At 36.0% G+C, this 24,945-nt stretch overlaps 1 protein-coding gene across 5 annotated transcripts in view; it reads left to right on the forward strand.

Moving 5' to 3' along the window:
• The first annotated feature begins 1,760 nt into the window (after positions 1–1,760).
• GABRA2 (gamma-aminobutyric acid type A receptor subunit alpha2) overlaps positions 1,761–24,945 on the forward strand; it is a 151,909-nt gene continuing 128,724 nt past the window's right edge. The window contains exons 1-3 of one of the 5 annotated variants that reach the window (XM_050791618.1): positions 1,761–2,122; positions 3,150–3,230; positions 5,697–5,812. In XM_050791618.1, the coding sequence (XP_050647575.1) occupies positions 3,160–3,230; positions 5,697–5,812 (187 nt within the window). In that variant the 5' untranslated portion in view covers positions 1,761–2,122; positions 3,150–3,159. Of the gene's footprint in view, positions 2,123–3,147; positions 3,231–5,000; positions 5,175–5,696; positions 5,813–24,945 lie in introns of those variants that run through there. The other 4 variants (XM_050791614.1, XM_050791615.1, XM_050791616.1 and 1 more) reach the window with 4 other exon arrangements.

The following is a 24,945-nucleotide window of genomic DNA, read 5'->3' on the forward strand; positions in this document are numbered from 1 at the left end:
TTTATTAATAATATAAATGGAGAAGTGATAGAGATCTTAATGAAGATTGACTCACAGAAATGGAAAATAGGAAAATACAGTAGGAAGTGAACTGTTCATGCCAAGTATAAGACACTTAAGGTTCTCTGGTTGCAAGGTTTTAAATGGCATGCTTTTTATCTTTGTGAATTTCAATTAGGCTCTGCAATGGGCAAGTCAGGAAAGGAATATTAATGATGGAGGAGAGAGCTGGGTGGTGTTCCACTCTTCACAGAGCAAGCTAAATAAGAGAGTAAATGTTTGTTTAGGTTGTAACATATTAAATGCTCATCCAGAAAGTGGTGATTAATAGGTTAAAAAGGACAGCTGGAAATATTTACAATGTAAAGGTTTTACTCTCCTCCCATAATCTTCAAAGCAAAGCTAAAATTTACTGTAGATTAGCAGTGCCTGTTAGAAAAACTGCTCCATCTAGGAAAAACATCTGAATTTTTGGTGCATAACTAACAAAATTGAAGTGTTTGGCACATATTGACTCTGAATGTAAAATGACAGAAACATATCAGCATACTTAACTCTCTCTCTCTCTCTCTTTTTTTCCTTTAAAGTGTCTAACGTTTATAACAACTTCTGGAGGAGATAAACACTGACTCTGCTTTGCCTTAGTAGAATGTGCATAACATTTTGTCTTATGTGCAGTACAAAAAGGAAAATGTCTCTCTCTTTTTTTTTTTTTTTTTTTTTTTTTTCTGTTCAAGTTGCACGTTTGGATTTTGTCACTTCATATAAAATAGAACAGAAATAAGATAGATCAAGCACACAGTGCTGAAAGTGTAAGATGGGACTGGAATTCCAAGTCCCTTTGCCAGTGAAAAGCCCTAAAGGGGGAAAACCTCAAACCTTGTTACCTTTCCTCCCCCTGGGGAATGAGTTGCAGAGGTAGTAGAAACACAGCAGGTCCCTTTTTGCTCCGGGGTAATGTAAACTTTTGGAGCTGTTGATTGAGTTTGATCACCTGCTAGGGAGGGCGCCTGTGAAAAGAGGTTGGAAAAGGATTGCTGGAAGTGAGCGGGAGGTTTCCCAAGGTGTGTGTGTAATCTGCAAATGGACTTTACTGACTGGCTCAAGGGAATTCTCCAGCTTTAGAGCTTTCAGGGGAAATCGGTCTTGATTGCAGGAGTGTGAAGGAATGAATGATACATCAGGAGGGTTCAGGAAATCAAAGAAACTTCCTGCTGTCTGATTTCACGCAACATGCTTTGAACTTGGTCCTGCGTGGATGCGCTGATGACTAAGTAAAGGCGTGATTAGTCCCCTTGCCCTCCAGCGGGAGCGGAACCTCTTTACCTCTTAGCAGCCACGTCGCTCCACAGCAGGGTGATGTTGGGGGACGGGCGGCAGGGCGCGGCCCCAGGGATCTAGGGCATCACAGCCACACTGCATTTCCGACTTCACACCAACACCCACCAGCAGCCCTGCCAGGAACCTTGGGGGCTCTCGGGAGCCCCAGAAAGCGACCTCGGGGGGCAGCCCGGGGCGGCGCGTGGGCTCAGTTCCTCCTGCGCGGCGTGGGCGAGGGGAGCTGCGCTCCGAGCGCACCCGGGCGCCCGACGCCGCCCGGGTCTGCGCCGCTGCTAGTGCCAGGCGGGCGACGGTCGGTTTCCAGGGATCGAGGCGGGGGAGTGGGTGTGTAGGGGGGGGGTCCCTGCGTTCCCGGGAACCTCCTTAGCCCTGCTACCCGGCCTGACTCCTCCTCCTCCAGGCGCGGGGCTCGTGCCCGCCACCGCCGGCGCGCACCGCGCCTCCGCCAGCGTCCCCCCAATTCCCCCCCTCCGCCCCAGCTCCTGTCATCGTTTTCCCCCTCCTCCTCTTCCTCCTCCTCCTCTTCCTCCTCCTCCGCCCATACCGCCACTACGAACGCCTTTGCCTCCCTCTACACCTCACGCCGCCGCCGCCGCTCCTAGCGCTCCTCTCCGGCTTCCACCAGCCCATAGCTCCACGCTCGCTTGGCTGCTGCAGTCTCAGTCTCAGTCTCTCTCTCTCTCTCTCTCTCTCTCTCTCTCTCTCTCTCTCTCTCAAGTTTCCTATCTCGTCAAGATCAGGGCAAAAGGAAGAAAACACCGAATTCTGCTTGCTGTTTCAGGTAGGGTCGCACACGTTGGTCCTGATAGAGACCCTTTCCTGTTTGTCTTTGCCTCGCGTGCATGCCTCATCTCCCCCACCCCACTTTCAGAGGCTCCCTGGAAACGGAGGAGGCTCAATTCCCGCACCTCCCTCCTACCCAGCGCACTTAAAAAATAATTTCGATACTTATCACCAGAAGCATATTTGCAACTACAATAAAATCCAGGACACCTGCCCGGCAGCACGTTAGCCTGGCTCTTTTATAGTCTTCAACTTTGCACACTGTGATTACCGCTGCCTGCCTGGCTGATGTTTGCTGCCGGAGCCTCAAGCTCCTTCTCTTATTGTGATCGTTGGCTCCGGAGCAGCTGTCAAACGCGTCGTTTCGCAGCACTTGATCCGAACCCGGCTGCCTCCAAGACTTGGTCTTGGGCAACCGTGGGTGGGCAAGGAAGGATGTTATTTTATTTTATTTTGTTAAGGGGAGTGAAGAAACGAAAACGTGAGGACTGCAGTTCACTGTAATGAAAAGAATAATTGCAAAAGTGGGCTGCCTGCCCCTAGCTTTTCCCGCTGTGGTTGCGGAGGTGGTCTTGGTTGAGGGGGTTGTGGCGTGAAGTACCCATCTCTCCTCTCCTTTCCTCCCCTCCCCTCCAACCCATTCCCTTTCCAGCTGCTATGTCAATTTAAAGTCCAGGGTGTTATTATTACATGTGTGCGCAAAACAGTGTTTGCTGACGATGAGGTTGGGGGACATTCCTGGCAGAGAGAAGTCTGATTACTTGGTCATCTTGCTGTTAAAAAAAAGAAAGAAAAAAAAGAAAGAAAGAAAGAAAGAAAGAAGGAGAAAGGAAAAGGGTGGGGGTGGGGGTCGATAAAAAAGAAATCTTCTCTCAATCATCAAGTCCCACACACAGTCCAGGAAGTAATCTCCGTAGCTTTAACACGAATCCCTAACTAAAAGGATATTCTTTGGGGTTACTTGGATAGTGGAACTGAAGGCAATTTTAAGTGTATTTTGTTTTTCCTTTCATGGCTTTGTAAAGAGCGGCGGTGATGAAGACGAAATTGAACATCTACAACATGCAGTTGCTGCTTTTTGTTTTCTTGGTGTGGGACCCTGCCAGGTGAGATATTTATTGTATTTGACTATTTTAATTCAGGGTAAAGATGTGTTTCTTGTATGCCATTAATGCTTTTGAAAATCAAGGGTGTTTTAAAGAATTATTTCTCAGAAAGGGGGTGTATGGGGAAGTGAACTATGAAGTAGTAGGTTATAAAAACTTCACTGCTTCTCGTTCTTAGTGATAAGATCCAAAAGCAAACAGAAGCATTTTCCATGCAGAACATTCACAGAAGAAAAGAAAATCCTTTCAATGGCATATTCCTACAAGGAATTGAAGTAATTAAGTATAGGCACTTATAATATAACACCAGGATTCGGTAAGGAAGCCAAGTTTTCCTTCAAGCTGACAGAAAAGTACCAGCTAAGTGATTTGAGTGTTAACTATTTTTTTTTTCCTTTTTCTTTTCTTTTTTTTTTTTTTTTAATGGTATGGCTCCTTTAGTCACCATAGAAAACCCAAATGATGTGTGAGTCTTAAACCTCTAGGTGGAGGTAGAATGCAACTTCACAATCACAAACAATAAAACAAAAGCTAGATTTATTAATCATCAACTTTTTGCATTATTACGATTTTTTTCTCAAATGCTTACAATCAGGAGTACTGATTTAAAATATGTAATGAATTTTCTTTTGCCTATGCTATAAAAACATGAAATTAATTTTTATTGCTTTCAGTAACTTCATTTTATTTGTAGTCTTTCCTGATTTTCATCATCAGTGGGCATCTTTTCTTTAATGCCTTTAGGATATGATTCTCATAATATCAGAAGACCTAAGATACAAGTTTTATAAGAATGTTCTTGTAACTATTTATTTTTAAAAAACTAGTAAGTCTTTATTATATCTTTATTTATCTTTTAACTTTTTATTTTATTGCCCGAGTAATGGTCAAAGTATGAAAACATTTCATAGAATTGAGACACCATCTATCTCGTAAAGCCTTGTTTTTATTTGGAAAATATCTACTAATTTAATGACTGCATATTGGTTTGAGAAAGAAAATACAAAATGTGATTAAAAAACACTTTCAAGCGAAAAGCTCTATGTGGAACTTTATGAAAATCTTACTTATTGGTTTTAAAATTAGCTACTAAGTAGGCAATACAGAAACTTTTGAGGCTAGAGGGTATAAAGTGATACACTTATTTAATTTGTAGATGTTTGTCTTCATTTCAATATTTTAATATTTTCTCTGCTCTTAAGACAATATTTGTTTGAGGTTGGTTACCAGTTTTTGATGTATTGTGACTGCTTATAGCTACTAGCTCTGTTATCATTTAAATGCAAATGGACACTTTTGATAATATTTTATACAATGTGCCTTGATCAGAATGTAATTATATATTACTTTTATTTTAAAAGAGTGGACAATCCATGATCAATTAATAATCATTGAAAATCTTAGTGTTTAACCATATATCTCTCAACTAGTTTTCTGTTCTATATTTGACCAGTAGTGCTTATGCCAGTCTTGTATTCTATTATATAAATGATTCCTTTTTGGGGCCAGTAATTTAAATATCTGATTCATTCTGAGGAAAAAAAAAGACAATGAAAATGGACATTCTGTTTTATACATTTAGTTGCTTCTGCAACAAATTACTGCATGTGATAGAATCAGGGTTTGGCTTTATGATGGAGAAATAATGGAGAAAATCACAATTTCTAAAGCTTTTCTGGTGATATTTTGAGACCATTTGTTCTTTCTACAAATTTATCACCAAAACAAAATAACTAGGCATTTTAATCTTTACAATATTGCTCTTCTCAGAGACCAATCAGGAAGAACTAGGCTCTAAGGATCTCTGCAGCTGTGTATGTGTTGCTGATGCTTTCAGAGCCCACCTCCCCTCCACCTCCTGGCTACATGGAGCCTGGCACATAGCCAGTGGAGTTTCCCTGATGTCTATATTGCACTTGGCCATTGGGTGGAGGTATACCCAAAGTAAGGAAAAAATCCTGTTTTAAAAGAGAAAAAGACATACAAAAAAGAAAGACTCTTATGAGAGAGATAGAAAATATATTTACCTTCAAAAAGCAATTTATTTCCCAATTAATATTGAAAACAGTTTTTCACGAGTCTGATTACTGGAATTTTCTAACTATAGAATAGCAATGCTAATAGTGTTTGCATATGTTAATCTACAATCATAATATATCCCAGGAGATGGGTTTAGAAAGAAAATGAATAGTCCACATGAAATGTTAAAGGGATAAGAATCTCAAATAATGTTAACATGAAACTTCTGATAATCTACTGTTTAGAATCTATTTCAATTTCATGTTTACCTTGTTTGCAGACATACCAGTATTTATAGAAGTTAACAAAAAAAAAAAAAAAAAGGGGGAAAACGGGTGGTACTAATAGCCCAGGGAGTGTTAAAATTTAAATTAAGGAAGAAAAGCAGGTTGGCATTTGCAAAACACACGTATGTGTATATATAAGCTTTTAAAATTATCTGTTTAGGTTGGTGCTGGCTAACATCCAAGAAGATGAGGCTAAAAATAACATTACCATTTTTACAAGAATTCTTGACAGACTTCTGGATGGTTACGATAATCGGCTTAGACCAGGACTGGGAGGTAAAAATAGTTTTCCTTTTTTAAAACTCTCATAAAATAATGCCTTTAAAAGTTAAGGGTAATATTCCTATTTTAATACATTTTGTATATGAATGCATCACTGTGTATATAAAATTATAGAAAATAGAAAGTAAGATATATGAAAAAACATTATCTGTGATTCCTTTTATACATACATAATGTATTTAACATATCTTTCATAGAATGACTAAAGTCATATGGAGCCCAGACTTTCTGCATGAATAGTTTTTAAATTAACTTATTTTAAATGGCTAACTTTCTTACACTTAGAGTATGTTAAAATCTAGCATTATTGAGCAGATATACATATGAAAGTATATTTCATATGTAAAGAAAGTATACTTCCTTTGATCATATTTTCATATCAGCTCAGATACACAGAAATAAGGAACATAAAAAATATAAGAATATAGTGGTTGTATTTTAACAAATACACTTTTTAGCATTCTATGATGATGCTTCTTTACACTTGCATGTGATATTTCTAAAATACGCACAAGTTTGTTGTTTTCGAAACTTTCAAAGACACTTCAGATATACATTAGACATAAGTCTAAATTTTTAGATTGTGGCACAGTTTGATTTCCAATTTAAACATTAGTTTTCTATTCAGAAAAATGTATTTTTACTCAAAAAGGGAAAGAAAATTTGGCTTGGGTAATATGTTAAATTTTAATGATTACAATTATCACTTGTTTGTTTCATAATCATTAAGATGTTTGGTCTCACAGTTAATTCAAAATTAAGACAAATTTGTTGAACAGTTGATAGTAATCGAAGATTTATATAGTTAATCTGGTTATTGCAAGTTTTAGTGACTTTGCAATCCTTAGTTGCTGGAAAAGATTTGTATATATATATATATTTGCTAACTGTATGGTTTGGATAGTCCATGGGTAAGAAAAAAGTTGGAGGAGGCCCAACTGGTTCAATAATATGTCATTTAATTTCTATTAGTTTTTTTACTTGAATCCCTGAGTGATATCTTACATTTTAAAAGAGAAATCCCAGAGATGAATAATGTTCACAGACATGACACATTGTATCCTGAAGGAAGGATTCAGTTGCTTAATATATGCTTAGTTTCTAATAGGAAAAATAAAAAGGAAAAGAATATCTGATTAGTAATTAATATGCCTAATAAACATGAATATAAGGATTACTATCCATGTTAACATATGTGACAATGAACTATTGACCTAACTTGTATAAGAGAAATAAGCCTAGTAAGTAAGAAGTAAGGCTCTTATAATTCACAATCGTGGTTTAAGAGGTAGTCTGCACTAAGGCAGATTTTTTTCCTAAGGCATAGATTGTATTATTTTAAAATAAATCATCTGCTGTCAAATTTTAAAATATCGAAGTTAGCCTGTAGCCTTTGTCTCTTTGAATTTTTAAGAGGAGTATTTATCCTCTGGGTATACGGTTTGGTAGTAGAAACTACCTGTTTTAGGACTTAGGTATTGCCACTGATCTCCTTATATTTCTTTTGTAAAATCTTGCATCCTTTTTATTTCCAATGCTTTCATTCAAATAGAGATTTATGTTACCTTGTTAGTTGGGTTAATACAATACACTAAGTGGCTTTTCTTGAGTTATTCTCTTCCTTCCTCAATCCTCTGATATTGAACATATGCTAATATCTCACAGTCAGGTCAGTCTTCTTTTAGCTTTATACTCCTTTTCATATGTCACTCTCTTCTCTTGATCGAGTGCCAACGGTGGCTTCCCATTTCCTTTGGTAGATGGTGGTGAGGGATAGTGGAAGGAACATATTCCTTGGAGGAAGACAGGTCTAGACTGGAATTCTGCTCCATTCACACACAGAGCTGTGCCTTGGCCATATCACCTGTTTCTGTGGCTGTGATATAGTTACCTTTAGAGTTGTTGAGTTGATTATATAAACAAAAACTGTACATAAAGCGTGTGCTACATATTGGCAGTTCAATGATATCAATTCTTTCTCTCCTCCCTTAGATTGCTAATTTAACAAGGATTTCCACAGGCTACTTCTCTGGTTTCATTTACCACTTTACCCCACCTCCCATTCTTCCTGCCCTTCAAACACATCTATTTATTTTCTCTTGATAATTCATTCTCATCTATTCCCTTGGCTTTTAGTCATATGATCTCCTCTGATTGGAATCATTTTTTCCTCATCCCCTCTGCTGATCTAAACCCTACCTTTCCTATGAAAATCATCTTAACACTAGTCTTTTTTAGTAAAGATCTTTCTTAACTGAATTGAAGCACCCAGATTAAATTTTCTCTTATTTTTTTTTTTAACCAGTCATTGGCACTATGTCTACTGGTACATATTATATGCTATCTTGTATGATATATTACCATTTTATGTTTCTCTTGTTACCTTACTAAGATTTGAAGCTCATTGAGTCAAGATACTGTAAAATAAATCCTCTTTTCTCAGCAACTAAATATTGATTTGCATATTGTGGTCATGAAATAAATGTTGATGCTTGATTAACTTTTCTGTGACCAGCTCATTTCTGGAAAATGGGACTACCTATATCTGGCTGACCTTTTAGTTAGGAATGTTGAGGTTGTAAGTTGAGTATCGCTCTGCAGAAGAGCAGTGTGACTTAATGAAGAGAACCTTGCTTTAGACTGGAGATTTAGCAAAATCCTGGCTCTGGGGCTAAGCAGTTGTGTGACCTTTCAATCCCTAGCCTCTCTGGATCTATATTTGTCATCTGTGAAACAGGATTTCTAATGACATTCTTAAATTTTTTTGAATTTTAAATATGACATATGCCATGAATTTAGCATAGAGACTGGCATTTAGTGGACAGTTAATAAATGATAATAGCTAAAAGACTTTGAAGAACTTTCTAAATGTACTGTTGCAAGTTTAAATTATTATCATGATTACTTCTGTATCCAACATTTTTAGTCTGAATGCACACATGTCATTTCAAATAGAAAGCTCAGGGAAATTACCTGTATCATTATTTCCCAGAAATGAATAATAAGGGAAAAATGGGCTCAATTCGATTTTAATGTCTCAAACTGAACTTCTCTATTGATCAATAATCTAGTTAATTAATCTCAGTTACTATTTTCTTTCCTTTATAACTATGACATAAATGAGTACATAGAAAAGAGGAACCAGTTTTGAACTATGAGTTAGAAAAAATGTTCTTTTCACCTGGCTCTATCATTACCAGCTCTTATTCTAGACATTTTGAGCCTGGATATTTTCTTTGGGAAAATGGGAATAATAGAATTTTTTTCTAAGAGGAGGACACTCCATTGTGATTCATTTATATGACAAAAAATTATATAATATATTGAGTAAAATATCTTAAGGTATTTAATGATTAATAATAGATCCCTTTAAAATTTTAAGTCAGAGCATGCCCCTCAACAGCTCAGATCCTTGCAATGGTGTCCTATTCATTCAGAATAAAAGCTGAATTTCTTGCGGTAGCCTGCAAGGCCTTGCAAAGTTTTTCTCCCCACTCTTTCTTTAACCTCACCTCACACAACTCTCTCTCTTGCTAACATTGCTTCAGTCACATTGGCTTCCTTCCTGCTCTTTGAACACACTGGGATACTCTGTGGAGCCTTTTCTCTGGTTGTCTTCTCTTCCCTGGTGTATCCACTGGTCTCATCTTCTCAACGAGGTCAACGCTGACCAACCTAATGAAACCCCAACCTGTCTACCCATCAGCAATCCTGATCCTCTTTGCCCAATTTCATTTTTTGTTTGTGCTTCTTTAGCACTATATATATACAAATATATATACATATATACTTTATTTATTGCCATTATATTAATTGCACATTTTTATCTCTTTTGCTAGAATGTATGCTCTATGAGCTCAGGGATTTTTTGCTTGTTTAGTAGCTTGATTCACTGATATATCTATCCTAAGCATCTGGAACCGTGCCTGGCACATAGTGAGCACTCAACAAGATATCTCTTGAATGACTTTCCATTTTATTAGTTGATTTCATTTTTGTTTTCAATGTGCCACCATGAAAATGATCAACTATAGAGTTTACTTCACCCTTAAAATCAATGGAATGATTATTTAATTACTACACCAACCTCTCACTATTAACACCAACATATTTTAAGTTGATTTCTTGGTGAATTGGGATAATTATTATACCAATTACTTAAACTCCTGACTTACAGTACCTGTGATTCTGCCCCAAACTAACTGTGTGATTTTGAGTGATTCATTTTTCCTATCTATGACTTAATTTACTCATCTGTGAAGTGGGAGGAGGAGTTCTACTTATTCTATTTATATCTCACAGGGATAGTATATGGCTCAAGAACATTGAAATTCTTAAGAAAGTGCAATGTGACATAAAATTGATAGGTATTAGTATTTTTAGGTATAGCAGAGGAGAATTCTTCAAGGAGAATATTATGTTAGAAAGTAATATTATTTGAAAAACATGTCAAGAAAATATTGGTAGGTCTTATGCGTTTGGTAGTCTCACTTCATTGTGGGCCTGAAAACTTGACATGGCATTGCCTCAAAATCTTATCTAACAAGACCGTAGATGCAGATTAGCCAGAACTAATAACTGTATCAAGTCTTCTCTTTGTCTTCAATTTAGTCATTAGAACTAACAAGTTGGGGTACCTCCCATGGATGTTTATATTTCAGAGGAGGCTTTCACACTGTTAAATGAATAAAAGGAGCAACAGTTGTTTTTTGGGGCCAATTTTATAAGGTCATTGGAAAACTGAATGCGAAGACAGGCCTCATATATTTATGAAAGCTGACATCCACATGATCAAGAGTAACAACTATTAGCTATGACAAGCCTTGGAATCTAAATTATAGATTCAGCCTGGAAAATCTAGATTGAGTACCATGCTTAACTGCACATTGAAAAGCTGTTTTGAGGAGGTTGGCTAGTTAGAACCACCCTCCCCCAACCTGGTAGTTTTGTTTTATACTCTGAAACCTTGAAGATGCTTTATGCTTAAAAACCATGAAAAACATGAGGTCTGAACACAGACTTAGTGTCTGATGGTCAGTTTTCAACTTCATTCTTGAATATTTATCCACAGGCTGTGGAGAGATATATGATAAAATATTTCCGTTGATGTTATTACTCCTCAAATTTACAAAAAATGAAATAGAAGCTATTGAGTGGGAAAAAGTTAATACCGAAAAATCTGATCTCTCCCAGAACCTACGAGGAATTCTGACCTCAAAAGAGCATTGTATTACTTCATAAAGTAATGGTTAAGATCAGTGCCTGCTTTTGAATTCTGTTCCTATTGTATATACTTATATAACTTTCAGCACATTGCTTAACCTCTCCTTGCTTTGGTTTCTTTATTTGTAAAATTACAAGGCTTATTGGTTTTTTGAGGGCTTATTTTACTTTTTACATCTAATCCCTTTGGACAGTGGCTGGCAAGCAGAGTAAGAACTCAATACATGTAGAAATTATTATCGTTATTGTTGGTTCTACTACCACTTCTACTAGAAATGAAATAGAATATATCAACCCATGTCACATTTAATTTATAAAAGCTTTGACTTCTGAAACACAATAAACTTGGAGCACACAGGATCCAGCTTTAAAGAAAGAAGTTATTTGTGTGTTTCTTATGCATTCAGTCTTATTGTGGGCACATCTTTGTACATGAACAAAATCCCTGAAAACAAAACCAATGAAAAAGATGATGTATTTATCTTTCATGATTACTATCATGACATATAAAAATTTGGCATCATTAATTCAAGATAATGAATTTGTCTGTAGAAGCAAAGGTGTATTTACAGAATATAAGCTCATCATATGATATAAATGATAATTTTAGGGACACATCATAAAATTGAAAGCATAGTCACCACCCTAACCTGGGATGTACCAGACACTTCAACAGCAAAACCTCTGAGTCTTGAAACTTTAGAGTATATATCCTAATGCTTGATCACATCATACTTATCTTTATGATTATGGGGGTGGAGACATCAAGAGGGAGAGAACATGCCAAAAGTGTTTTGAGATCTCAGTATATAAAACTGAGGAGGCGAGGGGAAGATAGGGAAAGGTAGGTTGCAAGATGGTTGGAAAGAAGAGATCGAGCAGAGCTGTTAAGTAGTTCTAGTCTCAGGTGAAGGCAGAGTAAACTCCAGATGTTAAAGCTTCTGCTTCTTTGAAAAGCTGTGATGTTTGGCATTCTCCTCAATCAGGCAGCTGCAGTCAAGGCTGATGCTCCTTCAGACGCATGAGGCAGCTGAGAATCTAGTCTCCCTGCCTTTCAGACTCAGATTCCTGGGTTCTCCTAAAGTTCACTGAGTAGGATAACCTTCAGAATAAGCCTTCTGCATAAGCAGATTTCAGAGCCCTTTCATGCTCCGCACGAGAGCCACCCACTAGACTGCCTAAAGGTTACAGGGAACACTGCATTTTATTATTTCATGAGTGAGAAAATGAAAATAAATTGGGATGATTTCACACAAGTGTGTAAATAGCTTTTGATAAAAGTGTAAATGACTGATATCAAGTAGTTTGTCGTTTCCTATTTATTTAAATTTACTTTGTGGGAGGCATGAAACATGTAATGGCTGCCTGAAGTGGGATGCCATTGGGGAGGCTGGAGACTTGTGGACACAGCTTTCAAAGTCAGTTTCTTGAATTGTGTCTGGGGGCTATCCCACTTCTCTCCATATGGCATGAAAATAGCATGCTGATGGACTTTAACACAGTGCATGCTAGGTTAAACTAGAAACATATTAATGTTAGGTACAGCTTTTTGTGATGCTTTTTAATATTTTGAGGCATGACTAACAAGCATCTTAGTGTTTCTGCACACCCTCATTAACACTGTGTGTTGCTTGCCCACTCCTTGTTGCAGAATGGGACTAAGATAGACTTCTTAGGAAGTAATTACGGTGAGGTAGTTTTGCAGAATTTTGTCTCAGTTGGTTGCTTTAACCAGATATATAGCATGTGATTGTTTTATAGAAAAGACAGACTGAATGTATGAGAGCACTGGATGCATTATATTGGATAGTAGCACTTTCTCTCCATACAGCAAGTGTCAGGCAAAGTTTAAGGTGATGTCAGTAAAGTGCATGGCCCAGAGAATATTACCTATTTTTTTTTTTGAGACAGAATCTTGCTATGTTGCCCAGGCTGGAATACCATGGACTCAGTCTTAGCCCACTGTGGCCTCCACCTCCCAGGTTCAAGTGATCCTCCTGCCTCAGTCCCCTGAGTAGCTAGGACCGCAGGTGTGTGCCACCACACCCAGCTAATTTTTAAATTTTTTGTAGACACAGGGTCTCACTATGTCTGATCTTGAACTCTTGGCTTCAAGTGATCCTCCCACTTTGGCCTCCCAAAGTGCTGGGATAATAGGCATGACCCATTGTGCCTGGCCGCTACCCATGTTTTAATGAACTAACACTAGGGCTTTGTTTTCATCTGAAAACATTTTTGGTTAATAGCAGTTGGTTCTTTCAACCATCACTATTGTGAAGGTGTTGTCCTCAGTCATAATTTTGAGGGATGCTTATTTTGGCTGTTTCAGGCACAAGCATGCCTCACTCACTGTATTTTTTGCCTGTAGCACTTCAGCTCAGATGCAGTCAAAGTTTTTCTTTCTCTCCCCCTTAATACACAGTGGATAAATTGGACCATAAGCATGACTGATCCATTTGTTTTAGTGTTCTATTTTGATTGCTACAGATAAATCACCTTGTAGAAATCTATATTGGTAGTGAAGATAGTGAAATGAACAGATTGGCCAGTAAACAATTCATTACTTCTCAATGTGTTAACACAGAAAGAGTCAAATTAAATTATTCTAGTATTTTGTTCCTTAAAATGTGTATTGAAAGTGTGTGATATGCCAGCCACTGCACTCTGCAGGATATAAAGACATACAAGGTGTGGTGTTGGTCTTCCTGGAAATGAAGTCTCTCAGGGGGAGATGAGGCATATACCCTGTCATTCTCAAAATAGCTTGAAACCACACAACACATGGTCCATTATAAGAACATTCTATTGAAGTTTAGAGAAGTAGGAAATGATTTTTGCTTGTACCATTTAACTGGAGTTAGCCAAGTTTTGTAGCTGTAAGTATAACTCATTCATTCAACTGTTTCTTACTAAGGGCTTAGGATTTGCTGGGTACTATTTTAAATGCTAGAAATCCTATCATGAACAAGACCCAGTCTGCATAAATTCATATCACACCATATTTTGGCTTGTTCTGGCTTTCATGTGTTCTAGGCACTGGTTTCTTCTTTCTCTTCTTAATTAAGAATTGTATATAACCACTCTCTGTTTTCTTTATTGAACTTTAAGTAATCTGTCATAAAGGGAAGAGTGATTTCTGGTATATTTACTGTGAGACGGAGAATTATGATATATACAGAAGAGAGTAAGACTCAGAGAGCACATTTTTCTATGTCTGTAGCAGGGATGTCGAGGGTTTTTAAGTGTGGCATTCCCAAAAGTACTAAGACAGTGTTAATTCCAATAGAAACTTCGTATACTATTCTGTTACCTTCTTTAGAAAAACTTATTTGTTTTGAGCTACAGGTGAAAGAAAGAAAACTAGACATGAACAGCAAAATGAAAAACTTTTGAAGAGTTATGTGATGAGAATTATGTTTATTTCTTCTAAATTTTTAGTGTTGTTAACACAGAATTCTGGAAATTTTTGTTTTTCAGTTAAAATACCCTCAACCCATGAGGTACAGATCTTATCATTTACAAATAAGGTATTATAAAACTAAAATTAATCTTTAAATATTAAATGATTATATACAGAAGCTCATCAAATTAAGGATATCAACTTATCACCATATACAGATCCCTTCAAATTCTCCACTAGATTTTGCAGTGTAAGTAATTAGCATTAGTGGTAGTTTTGGTATCTTTGTGTTTTTTGTACAATAGTACCTTTTTAAGGTGTAATCTTAATTTGATATATGAGTTAAATCTATTTCATCTTCTCTATATTTCTTGTTGTTTATTTCAGTATTAAAACATGTTAAAAAGTAAAAATAGTTTCACATAATTTTTTTAAATAGTATTCTGCGATTTAATAAATATTTTTATTAACATTCAGATTGTCACAAGCTTATTAGGGGAGTGAATGCAAAATGTTTCGGGGATATATGTTATGCCTTTTTTTTTGTATAGAAGCATATCGTTTTCTTAGAGAATGTGATTAATTAGGGCATTCATAATTTGATTTAAAACATCATACAAAGTAAGATGTTCCTTCTGATATATATAAATATGCATATAGTATCCATAAAAAATATACTAAAAATAAGGTCATAATATTTTTAAATGTTTGGTGGAGATGTAGCAAAGTCTAATAACTTCATGAATATTTCAGGAATATACTGAAATACATGAGTATTTCAATATAATGGGTAGTACAATTGGATTTTGTTTATGAGCAGAGGAGTAGAGTTACATCTCAAGGTTAAGGAAAGTTGAAGAAGGGATAAAAATTATAAATGTCTCCAAGTAGTATTACAAAATACATTATTTAGATTGTGTTTTTTAATGGGACCTAACATATTTTAGTAAGTATTGCATAGGCATTTGGTTTCCATTAAGTTGGCAAAAGGATCGGATGCTTTTAGAATTAGGTATGTTAAAAACTTTCCAGGATAGAAGATAACTCCAGACTTGAACTGGAGGAGTTTAGAGGAGGAAGACAAATGTCACGGGGGACTTTTAGAAAGTGATGGAAGATTTCCTGTTTACTCTTAATTACTTGTGAAGATTTTAGATTTTGTAGCAAAAGATGCTGAGTTACTAGGATTTTTTGGTTGGAGAGTTCAAATTTTTTCAATTACATGCATTTTTAAGGGTCATTACAATAGAATTCCACAAGTTAGCAATAGTCAGAGAATCAGGGTAAACATATCAAATTCATTGTTGTTACTGTGATTATATAGAGAAACTCTTCAAAATTTTCAGGAAAAAAATAGTGGGCTAAAATGCTACTTAGGTTTGCAAAGAAGATTAAAATTTGGATACCACAAGAGAGTACTTCCTAATTAAAAGAAAATGGAATTGCAAGGCTGGTGTTCAGGTCAGGTAGAGGGGAATATGGGAGGATAGATTTAATTAGTTATCTAGGGCATGTAAGGGTAATCACTGAAGCAAAAAATGGGAAACTGATGATTCGTGCTTAGTAGAATTGCAAAAGAATTGTCCAACACATATTCGAGTAAAAGAAACTTCAGAATCTTAAGAGACTAAATGGGGCAGGCTTACATTGTAAAAATATTATAAAAGAATTAGAGTTAATGTAGAGTCACTTTTAAGGAAGCAGAGGATTTCTAAGACAACAGTAATTAAAACTGAGGATCCTTTTATCATTTTGAGTAGTTTTGGCTTAGTGGCAATTATAGAGTTGCAGGATCAGAGATAACTAACAAGAAAACCATATATAGAACCATGTTATTAGTAATAATTATATTAAAATATGTCACCATTTAAAAAGATTAAATGTCGTAAGTTGACTTCTTATTATTCAGGTACATACATCAGAATAACAGTTACCTGAACTCTTAAGAGAGAAAAGACAATGTAGTAGTGAGGAGAATATTCATGCTGTAACAGATTCATTTCAACTTTCGTTCCTTCAAGCTTCCCTGATAATCTGCAGGGTTCTAGGAGGTATTTTTGACTGCTGCCAAATTGATGGCACAATTAATATCTTTAACAGGGAGGGTCATTTAGGATTTACATTATGATCTGTGAAATATAGGGGTGATGAAAAGTTCCATGGAATACAGTTGCTGACTCAGGATGAGGACATTTACATTCATATGCTTATTACACAGATGTTGACTGCGTTTGCCATTCTTTTTTAGCTGCTACCACATCCATTCTGGTCTTTGTCATTTTTGGTGACAGCTTCTAATACAGTCATCTCAGCCTCAGATATCTGACTGCCACCAGTTCCAGGGGGCAGCTGCAATTTCTGACTGTGTTGCCACTGAATTGGAACAGCTGGGATGTTAAGCAAAATCTATCAACACAAGGAAATTGGGCAGGTGCACATTTAAGTGACTGGATCTGAAAGTTAGCGGGGTGAAAGCAGATGTCTCTTCATCATATCCCTTCCCTTTAGGGAACAGTTTGTGGCCTCTTATATCTGTAATTTTCTCCACCCGCTTAGAGAGGGTGGTGTAACACTTTACATACTTCTGTCTGAAGACATTGGAAAAGGATATAGTAATCTCAAGTGACTTTTTATACTGCAAATTTAATGCCAATTGGAAACAGGAAACTTTGCTCTCTAGCATTGGAATAAAATTATCAAATATAGGTAAGAGAAGAATTATCATAGTAGCCTTCATCGGTTAGGGATGTGTTTGCCTGAGTGTAATAGGAAATTCCACCTACAGTGACTTCAGTGGGGGTTAATTTTTCTCACGAACAAGAATTTTACAGATTGGTGGTTCCTAGCACTAACTGAGTTCTTAAAAAAGGTGGCTTAAATAACATAGACTTTTATTTTTTTCATCACCTTCCTTAGTGTTTCCTTCTCTTTATGCTTGTCACCTCATGATCTCAAGATGACTGCTGCAGCTCCAACTATCCTATCTATGATTAAGGCCAGAATAAAAGGAAGGAATGGAATCATCTGTTCCTTATGTCAGAAAAATAAGACTTCCAGGCACTTGCAGCTGATTTCTGCCTTTACCTTCATAGCTCTTTTCAGCTAGGAGGACATCTGGGGAAATTAGTGTCCTGCTTGGCATTGGGCACATTTCTGCCCTAAATAAAATTGGATTTATTAGAAAGGCGGAGGATGTATTTGATCAGTAAGCTACTGGCAATGCCTGTCACATCTGTTAACTCTCTAACAGAAAAGTTACTTATTCTCTCTGTGCCTCCATTTCCCGCTTTGTAAAGTGTGCATGTGAATAACCTGGTTGGTGATTATTAACATGCATATGTTGATTCAATACATTTATGTGGAACTCAAGATGCTGCATTTCTAACAATCTCCTAGGTGATGCCAGTGCTGCTGTTCTGTGTGCCACACTTTGTGCAGCAAGGAAGTGATTAGCTCAGGCTACCATGTTGTACAACCCCAGGGGAAATTCAGAAAGAATATAATGTAGTGAAGAGAAGGGGCCCTTTAAGTGCTCACTAAATATTATTATGATATCAATTTTTTGACACTTAGAGATTTATATTTTTTATTTCTAAATGTTGGTGGTGATAAACTTTATTTTTAGCAGAGTATAATCATAAACACATTTATTTCTTATACTTTTACAAAATTGTTGGTAAATATAAGACTGACCCTTAATTTAGGTGGATATGATGCGTAATATTGAATACAATTTCTCTATCCAGTCATGACTGCACTTTACTTATATCATCCTCTACGAGTAAAAAAAACATATCTATATTTGTATATAGGTATGTAGAAAAAATTAAAACTAGTCTGCAATAATGCTCAGTAATATTTGAACCTTGCTTTATAAAAACTGTATTGGATACTGCAGTTAATGAGTTGTGGGAAGAAAAAATCGAAATGAAGGTTTTGAACAAAATCTGCATAAAAAATAGATTATAAAAATAACTAATTTAAATCTGAATATGGTATTATGATAAAAAAATTACCACACTTAAAGTTTTGGCAGAAATATAATAGTACTCTCAATTTAAATTATTTTATGTTCTATTTAACATGTTCTAAATTTTCCCTTTGGAGAGATAAAAAGGGTGATGTTCTTTAAAACAATATTATATATGATTTGTATCAGAGCCTGACAAAGACCACTTTATAAATCTAGAGGATCCTGAATTGGTGAAAAATATTGTACTTTAATTTTACTGACTTGCTAAGAGGAGAAGGAGCCTTTAATTTGATCAGAGGATTTTGTGATGGCAAAGCTGTGTGCTAGAGTACAAAACAAACGCTAGTTTGTATATAAATTTTTTGTGTGTAAAAGCTGTGTGACTATGGACCAGTATTATCTCTGTGACTCAGTTTCTGGAACACGAGTATGAGGGGACTGTTGTTCAATAACCTACAATGCCCCTTCGATCTAAAATTTCTCCTGTGGTTTTGTGAGTGTGTGAGTGTGTGAGTGTGTGTGTGTGTGTGTGTGGCTTGTTTCAAGGCAAATAGAGTAGAAAATAGCGTTCTTGGAACAGAAATCTAAACCAATTTTTTCTTTGTAGAGAAATAGACAGAGTATAGAGTTGAATACAAGCAGAATAAGGCTGCAAACCTCTAAAGTCTGTCCAGCCTGGAAGGACACAAAGGCTGCTTTGGTTTTCTGACTCCTAGCAACTAGGAGTTTGTACAAAATTAGGTGCTCCCATTGCATGAAAATTCCAATTAAGAGCTTCTTTTAAACCTGAGTAAGGTTTGATTAGGAAGTGACTGGTGTAAGTAAGATAGTAATAAATGCATTAAATTATATTTCTCAGCTGTTTATGCTTCTAAATGTTGCTCTATATTCTTTATACATGGTATGTGAATGGCAACATCTCTTCAAATTCTCTGTCCTGTTGGACTTCATAGATCTATCTCCACTTGATACTCCTCTTCCTGTTTTTTTCCCCCCTCTACTATTCATTATCAGGTTTTTTTTTTTTTTCCTTTGGCTTCTCTTTATCTTCTCTCTTCTGAAGTATATGGGTGCATTCCAATGTTCTATACTTTTAACTCTTACCTTTTACTTTAATGATTTTCCCAAAACAGTTTAATTCAATTTCATGACCTTAAATATTAACCTATATGTAGTTATTCGCGAATTTTAATTTCTATCCCAGATGCTTTTTTTTTTTTCCTGCTTTGCTTATTATTGTTCAGATGAACTCCTTTCTATGATTATCCACTACTTTCATGATTCAGGGCACTTAAGGTAGCTCATGTAGCCAATGGCGTCTGTTCACTCTTTTTGGCTCCATCTCTTACTACTTGTCACTAATTTTGTTTGTGGTGGTCCAGATTCACTGAATTAATTTCATTTTTTATGTTTTAGTAAAATTTAAAAATGGACTTCGGACCACTAGCCTGTGAGTCATTATGTAGACTATTGCTTCTATTAGGAACCACATTTTCCTATTTTTAGGTTTTAGATTAGATGTCACTACCATCTAGAAGCCTTAAATGACTACCATCCACTTAAATACGCACATTTCCTTTGGAACAAATCTCCCATTACTATATTTAATATAACTCTAACATGCAGTTTTGTATTTCTATCATACACCCATTGGAATCTAAGATCTCTAAATACAAAGACTTATGACTCTCTGCCTGTTGATTTATCCACAATACTATATGTAATATTGTTAGGATATAACAGTAATCACATATTTTGAATAGATAGACGAATGATGAACCGTGCCCTTTCATACATGGATTTCTCAAATTAAGTTTCTAGCAACTAAACTCATAATTCTGCCACCTAAAACTGTTTTTTCAGCCTGTAGTTCTCTTGCATGGCTAATGGTATCTGTATTTGTCAAGCTACAATAACTAAAAATCCATCTGAAAATAATTTTTCAAATTCTCTTCACTCCTATCCAGTTTCTTGCTTCTAATCTCCATCCTCTAATCCACAGGTATCAACATAATGTATTGGCCTATTCTTGTTTTTAAATAAATAATTAACTTAAAACATTTGGAATCCAATAAAATGTGAACTTCTGTCTTCTCTTTTAAAGATGACAAATCTGGTGACCCCAAGCTGAAATTCCCGATGACAGTAGCTCATTGAAATTCGGTAATAGCTTCCCTGATTACAGGGGTGTGCCCTTTAGATTTAGCCAGAGATCCATCCAGTGTATGTCACTCAGTCAAGTAAATTGCTTGACCAGGAAATATTGTGCTGCCCCAAGGAAACGTTTGAGTATATTAACCTAGCCCTACCCTATTTTCCATATTGCTAGATTTCTAACTTTTAGTTAGATTTGATTATGTAGTTATTTTGCTCAACATCTTTAATAGCTTTCTTCTTTCCCAGTTTCCAGAGTGGAATCTCCAGTCTGTGTAACATAGCCTTCAAGAGCCAGAACAAAGGGGCCCAAACTCAAATGCTCTCCATGGGCAGAACAAATAAAGGAATGAGTGGAGCATAATGGGGATTGAAGAACTAGAGAGCACATTTCTTGTACAAAGGATGTTGAGTTTTATCTGATTACTGCCATATAAGTGTTTAAAATCAGAGTTGCCAAATATTCCAATTATTTTTCAAAAGTTGTTGAAGATCTCCATTTTTATAGAAAGTTTTCTTAAGCCTTAAAGGTCAACCAATTTTCATTTAAATCAAAGTAAACACATTCTGTGCTTCCCAAACAAATCACACTTGAGTATTAGTTTGCAGTCTCTGGCCCTAAACCAATACTTCTCATAAAAGGTATGAAAAAATCAGTCAGAAAACTTGTTAAGTGCAAATTTAACAAATCGTCAAAGACTCATTCAGATTTGGTTTGGTCCCAGAACTATATTTCATCAAATGTTCTTGATTCTGATGCACGTGGTCCAAACACTGGACTGAGTCATCTGTTTTCAAGGTTCTGGTTAAAAATGATGGTTTCTTTCTTCTTTCTCTCATAGTTCTTTATTTGAACTCTTAAGTTAAAAGGGAAAAATATATGTGTATAGTAAGATTGGTCTGTTACCAGATGAGTCTAGCTAGCATTTTCCTTAAAACCTCAAAGAGAGACCTTTGTCCCCCATTGTTATGAGCTGGCTATCAGTGTTATAAGGTCAGAGTCCTACTTTTGTTTAGTGATTGGATTAGTCAGAATTAACTGACTTATGTTTCAGTAGTAACTATCCAGTTTTATCTCTCTCTCATGTATCTTGCTCACAATCCAACCTTGTCCACTGAGGTTGGATGGCATGTAGGAATGAGCTCTCTTTTATGTCTTCCTCACTTATGGTCTCAGGTTGATGGACCTCCACTATCTAAAACGTTGCTAGCCACTGTGTCCAAGGGAAAGATGTAGCTAGGTGCACACTGTCATTTAAAGTTTCTGCCCATATGTGACACAATGTCCCTCTGCCCACAGTCCATTGTTCAAAGGAAACCATATAAACATGTTTAACTTCAAGGGGACAGGGAAGTGCAACCCTACCATTTACTCAGAAGTAGAAGAACTAGCAATATTTTGCAAGTAGCTTAATGACTACCACACTTGGCAGGTAGAACCCATTTCTCAGGGTGCAAGTCATCTTCCATAGTGACTGATTATACAAACTGTTTGGTGGCACAGGTCATACCTCATTTTAAGATATATAATTCTGCAACTATGTTTTGTCTGTAGCATGCATAGAATATTTACGAAGTTAACTATTATATAAAATTAATTATTATAAAGATATGATGTTAATAACAACGCTTTTCTGGATATAGTCAACTTTATATACCTTCTCTTTTCTTGGTGTTAGAAGTCAGTGCTGTATGCTCTTTATCCCAAGCTCCCAGGAATAAAGAGCTTTGCCATTTGTGCTGTGAAGAGATAGTTCCAGTTGAAGATATTTAAAAAGAGATAGTCTTTGAAGTGTTAGTCTGAAATTTCAACCTCTGTGACAGTAATTGCCAGGGAGAATGGAGTTAGATAGGTGAGGAACAGAGACCATGTATGGTTTGCTACTGTGTCCTTAGTGCCTGGCACAGGATGTAGAATTCATCATTTGTCAATTGATTATGTATGTGAATCCAACACTCATGTATGTAAAAACAGACATATCTGTACTTTGGAGAGCTACTTATTTTGGGTTCTCAGAAACATTTTTGACATTCAACAGTCAATTTTGTCTGTATATTTTAGTGATTTAGACTTCTGACATTGCTAACAATGAGTCATCCTTTTCAGAAACAATGTTTGTTGCTTGATAGGTGGGTTAAATTGGTCTGCTGAACCTTAAATTCAGTAGTACATAAAATTAGAACCATTGGGTTGAACTTGGATTTAATATAGTGAAATGAACTAATTCAGTAGCTCTTGCTGTTACTGCATTTCAGACCATCTGAGCAGTGATCATGAACAAAGGCTCTATGGTTTCAGTTGTCTGTAATGCTTACGGCACTGCCTTCTAACCCCACAACAAAAGTTTGGAAGAGTCACTAGATGCACATGATAGAGATAAAAACAAAAACTATAAAGATGTATTTGAAAAGACTGAGAAGCATAAGCCTAAAATGTCTCTCTATTTTGAAATTTTGCAAAACTATTAGTTTCACACAAACCATTTACATTTTTTCAGTTGTCTTGCAGAGGCTGTTAATGAAAAGTTATAAGATAATGGAATCATACTAAATTATAATTTCTAACAGGTTTTGAGATTGAGGTGCCATGCTAATTACTTTACATATCATTTAATACTCATTATCACTCCCATGAGATAGATAAATTGATGACCCCTACCTTACAAGCAAGAAAATGAGAGCCACAGACCAATTACTTGCCTTTGGTCACCTAATTATTTTGTGATGGCATGGATGTTCTATTCAATATAATTTTTTCAAGAGCCTTTCTCCAGAGTCTTATCAATCAGGAATTAAGCACCTGCAAATCTAACAAAGGTGGGGTCAATGAGTATATGTATGCTTTGGAGGAGAAGGTCATTATTTGTTACATTTGTGTAATCATTAGCCTCTGAATAAGTACCTCTGGAAGGGGAAGGATGGTGTGCAGTTTCATTCTTCTATTTGTTTAAGTGTTATCACTATTGCATTTCTTGGTCAACCTGACTTTGACATGTATCCAGACTTGAAAATAGGTTTAGACATGGAGGATCAGAAAGCACAGTACAGTGGTTAGCAGAAAATCTATTAGGGCATTGTGAATTAAAGCCAGAATCTTTTACTCTCACTACTGATTTTACTCCCTTACTGTGTAAATCAGAGCTTTTGGTATTATTATGCTGGAGAATAGCTAATGAGAAGGAGACAAGAAGACCATGTGATCTAGATAGATAATCTCAGCATTTCTTGGTACATAGTACATTGGTACTTGGGTTATTTGTAAAATTAGTAATACAATGATGCAATTGTTCATATAAATTTCCACCATGCTAAGCTTATTATAAGTGATATTGAAGGAATATGGTACATGAAGAAGGGATAAGTATATGAAAGGCGAATAGATGAAGGCATATTAAATGCAAGAGCCCTCTTTCCAGATGCATTGGGTTACAGCTGCTTCATTTCCCTTTGTTCCCATTTGAACCATGTACATCTTATGAGACACAATATAGTGTACTTTGGAAAAGACCAGGCTTTGGAGCTTGAAAAACCAGGTTTTGTATTCTGGTTTGAGCAAGTTCTTACCATGTGCTTTTTGTACACATGAGTTGCCTTCTCCCTGCCTCAGTTTCTTCATCAGTAAAATAAGTATAAAATAATTAATATTTATAGCAAGTTTACAAAGATTAATGAAATTATTTGTAATGTTCCTGTAAAAGTACCCACCACATGTTGGGTGCTCATTAGTGGCCAGTTTCACATGTGCTCTTTGATTTTTGCAAACATGTCATAATGTGGAGATTTGTTCATAATTTAGGAAATAATGAGTGAAAATGAGAGATCCTTTAAAAATAGGACATGAGATAGTTATTTTTACTAAGAGAATTCATGGAGTTTGATAATCTTTATTTAACTGTGCATCCTAGGGTTACATGTGATTAAACTTCTCCTTTGTGGGATGCCCTTTGAGTAGAAGTTTATTGCAAAATTATCCATAGAATTTTTAAATTGCATGATATTTCTTGTCATACACTGGAATTAAATGAGAAGAAATTGTTGGATTTTGAGATTACATATACGGAAGTACAGAATCAAACAGGAGAAAAAGGTGTTTCTGAGAAAACCTGAGCAGTTGAATAAATGATAGCTTAACTTCATCTGTGTTTTCTTTAGAAACTTAGACTTCCATAAATATGTTGTATTTCCCTTGTATAAATATTAGACATTAGTGATATAATTACTTGTTAGATTTCTAATCATGATTACTTATGATTTCTTCAAAATTTAAAAAAGGTAACCTTTTAAAATGATTGAAAGTGTTATGCAATAGACAATTTTTCAAACATTTACTGAAATGAGTAGGAGATAGGATTCTAGGTTATCCCCAGATTTCGTGTC

Source organism: Macaca thibetana, chromosome 5, assembly GCF_024542745.1.
Source record: "Macaca thibetana thibetana isolate TM-01 chromosome 5, ASM2454274v1, whole genome shotgun sequence".
Classification (NCBI taxonomy): Eukaryota; Metazoa; Chordata; class Mammalia; order Primates; family Cercopithecidae; genus Macaca; species Macaca thibetana.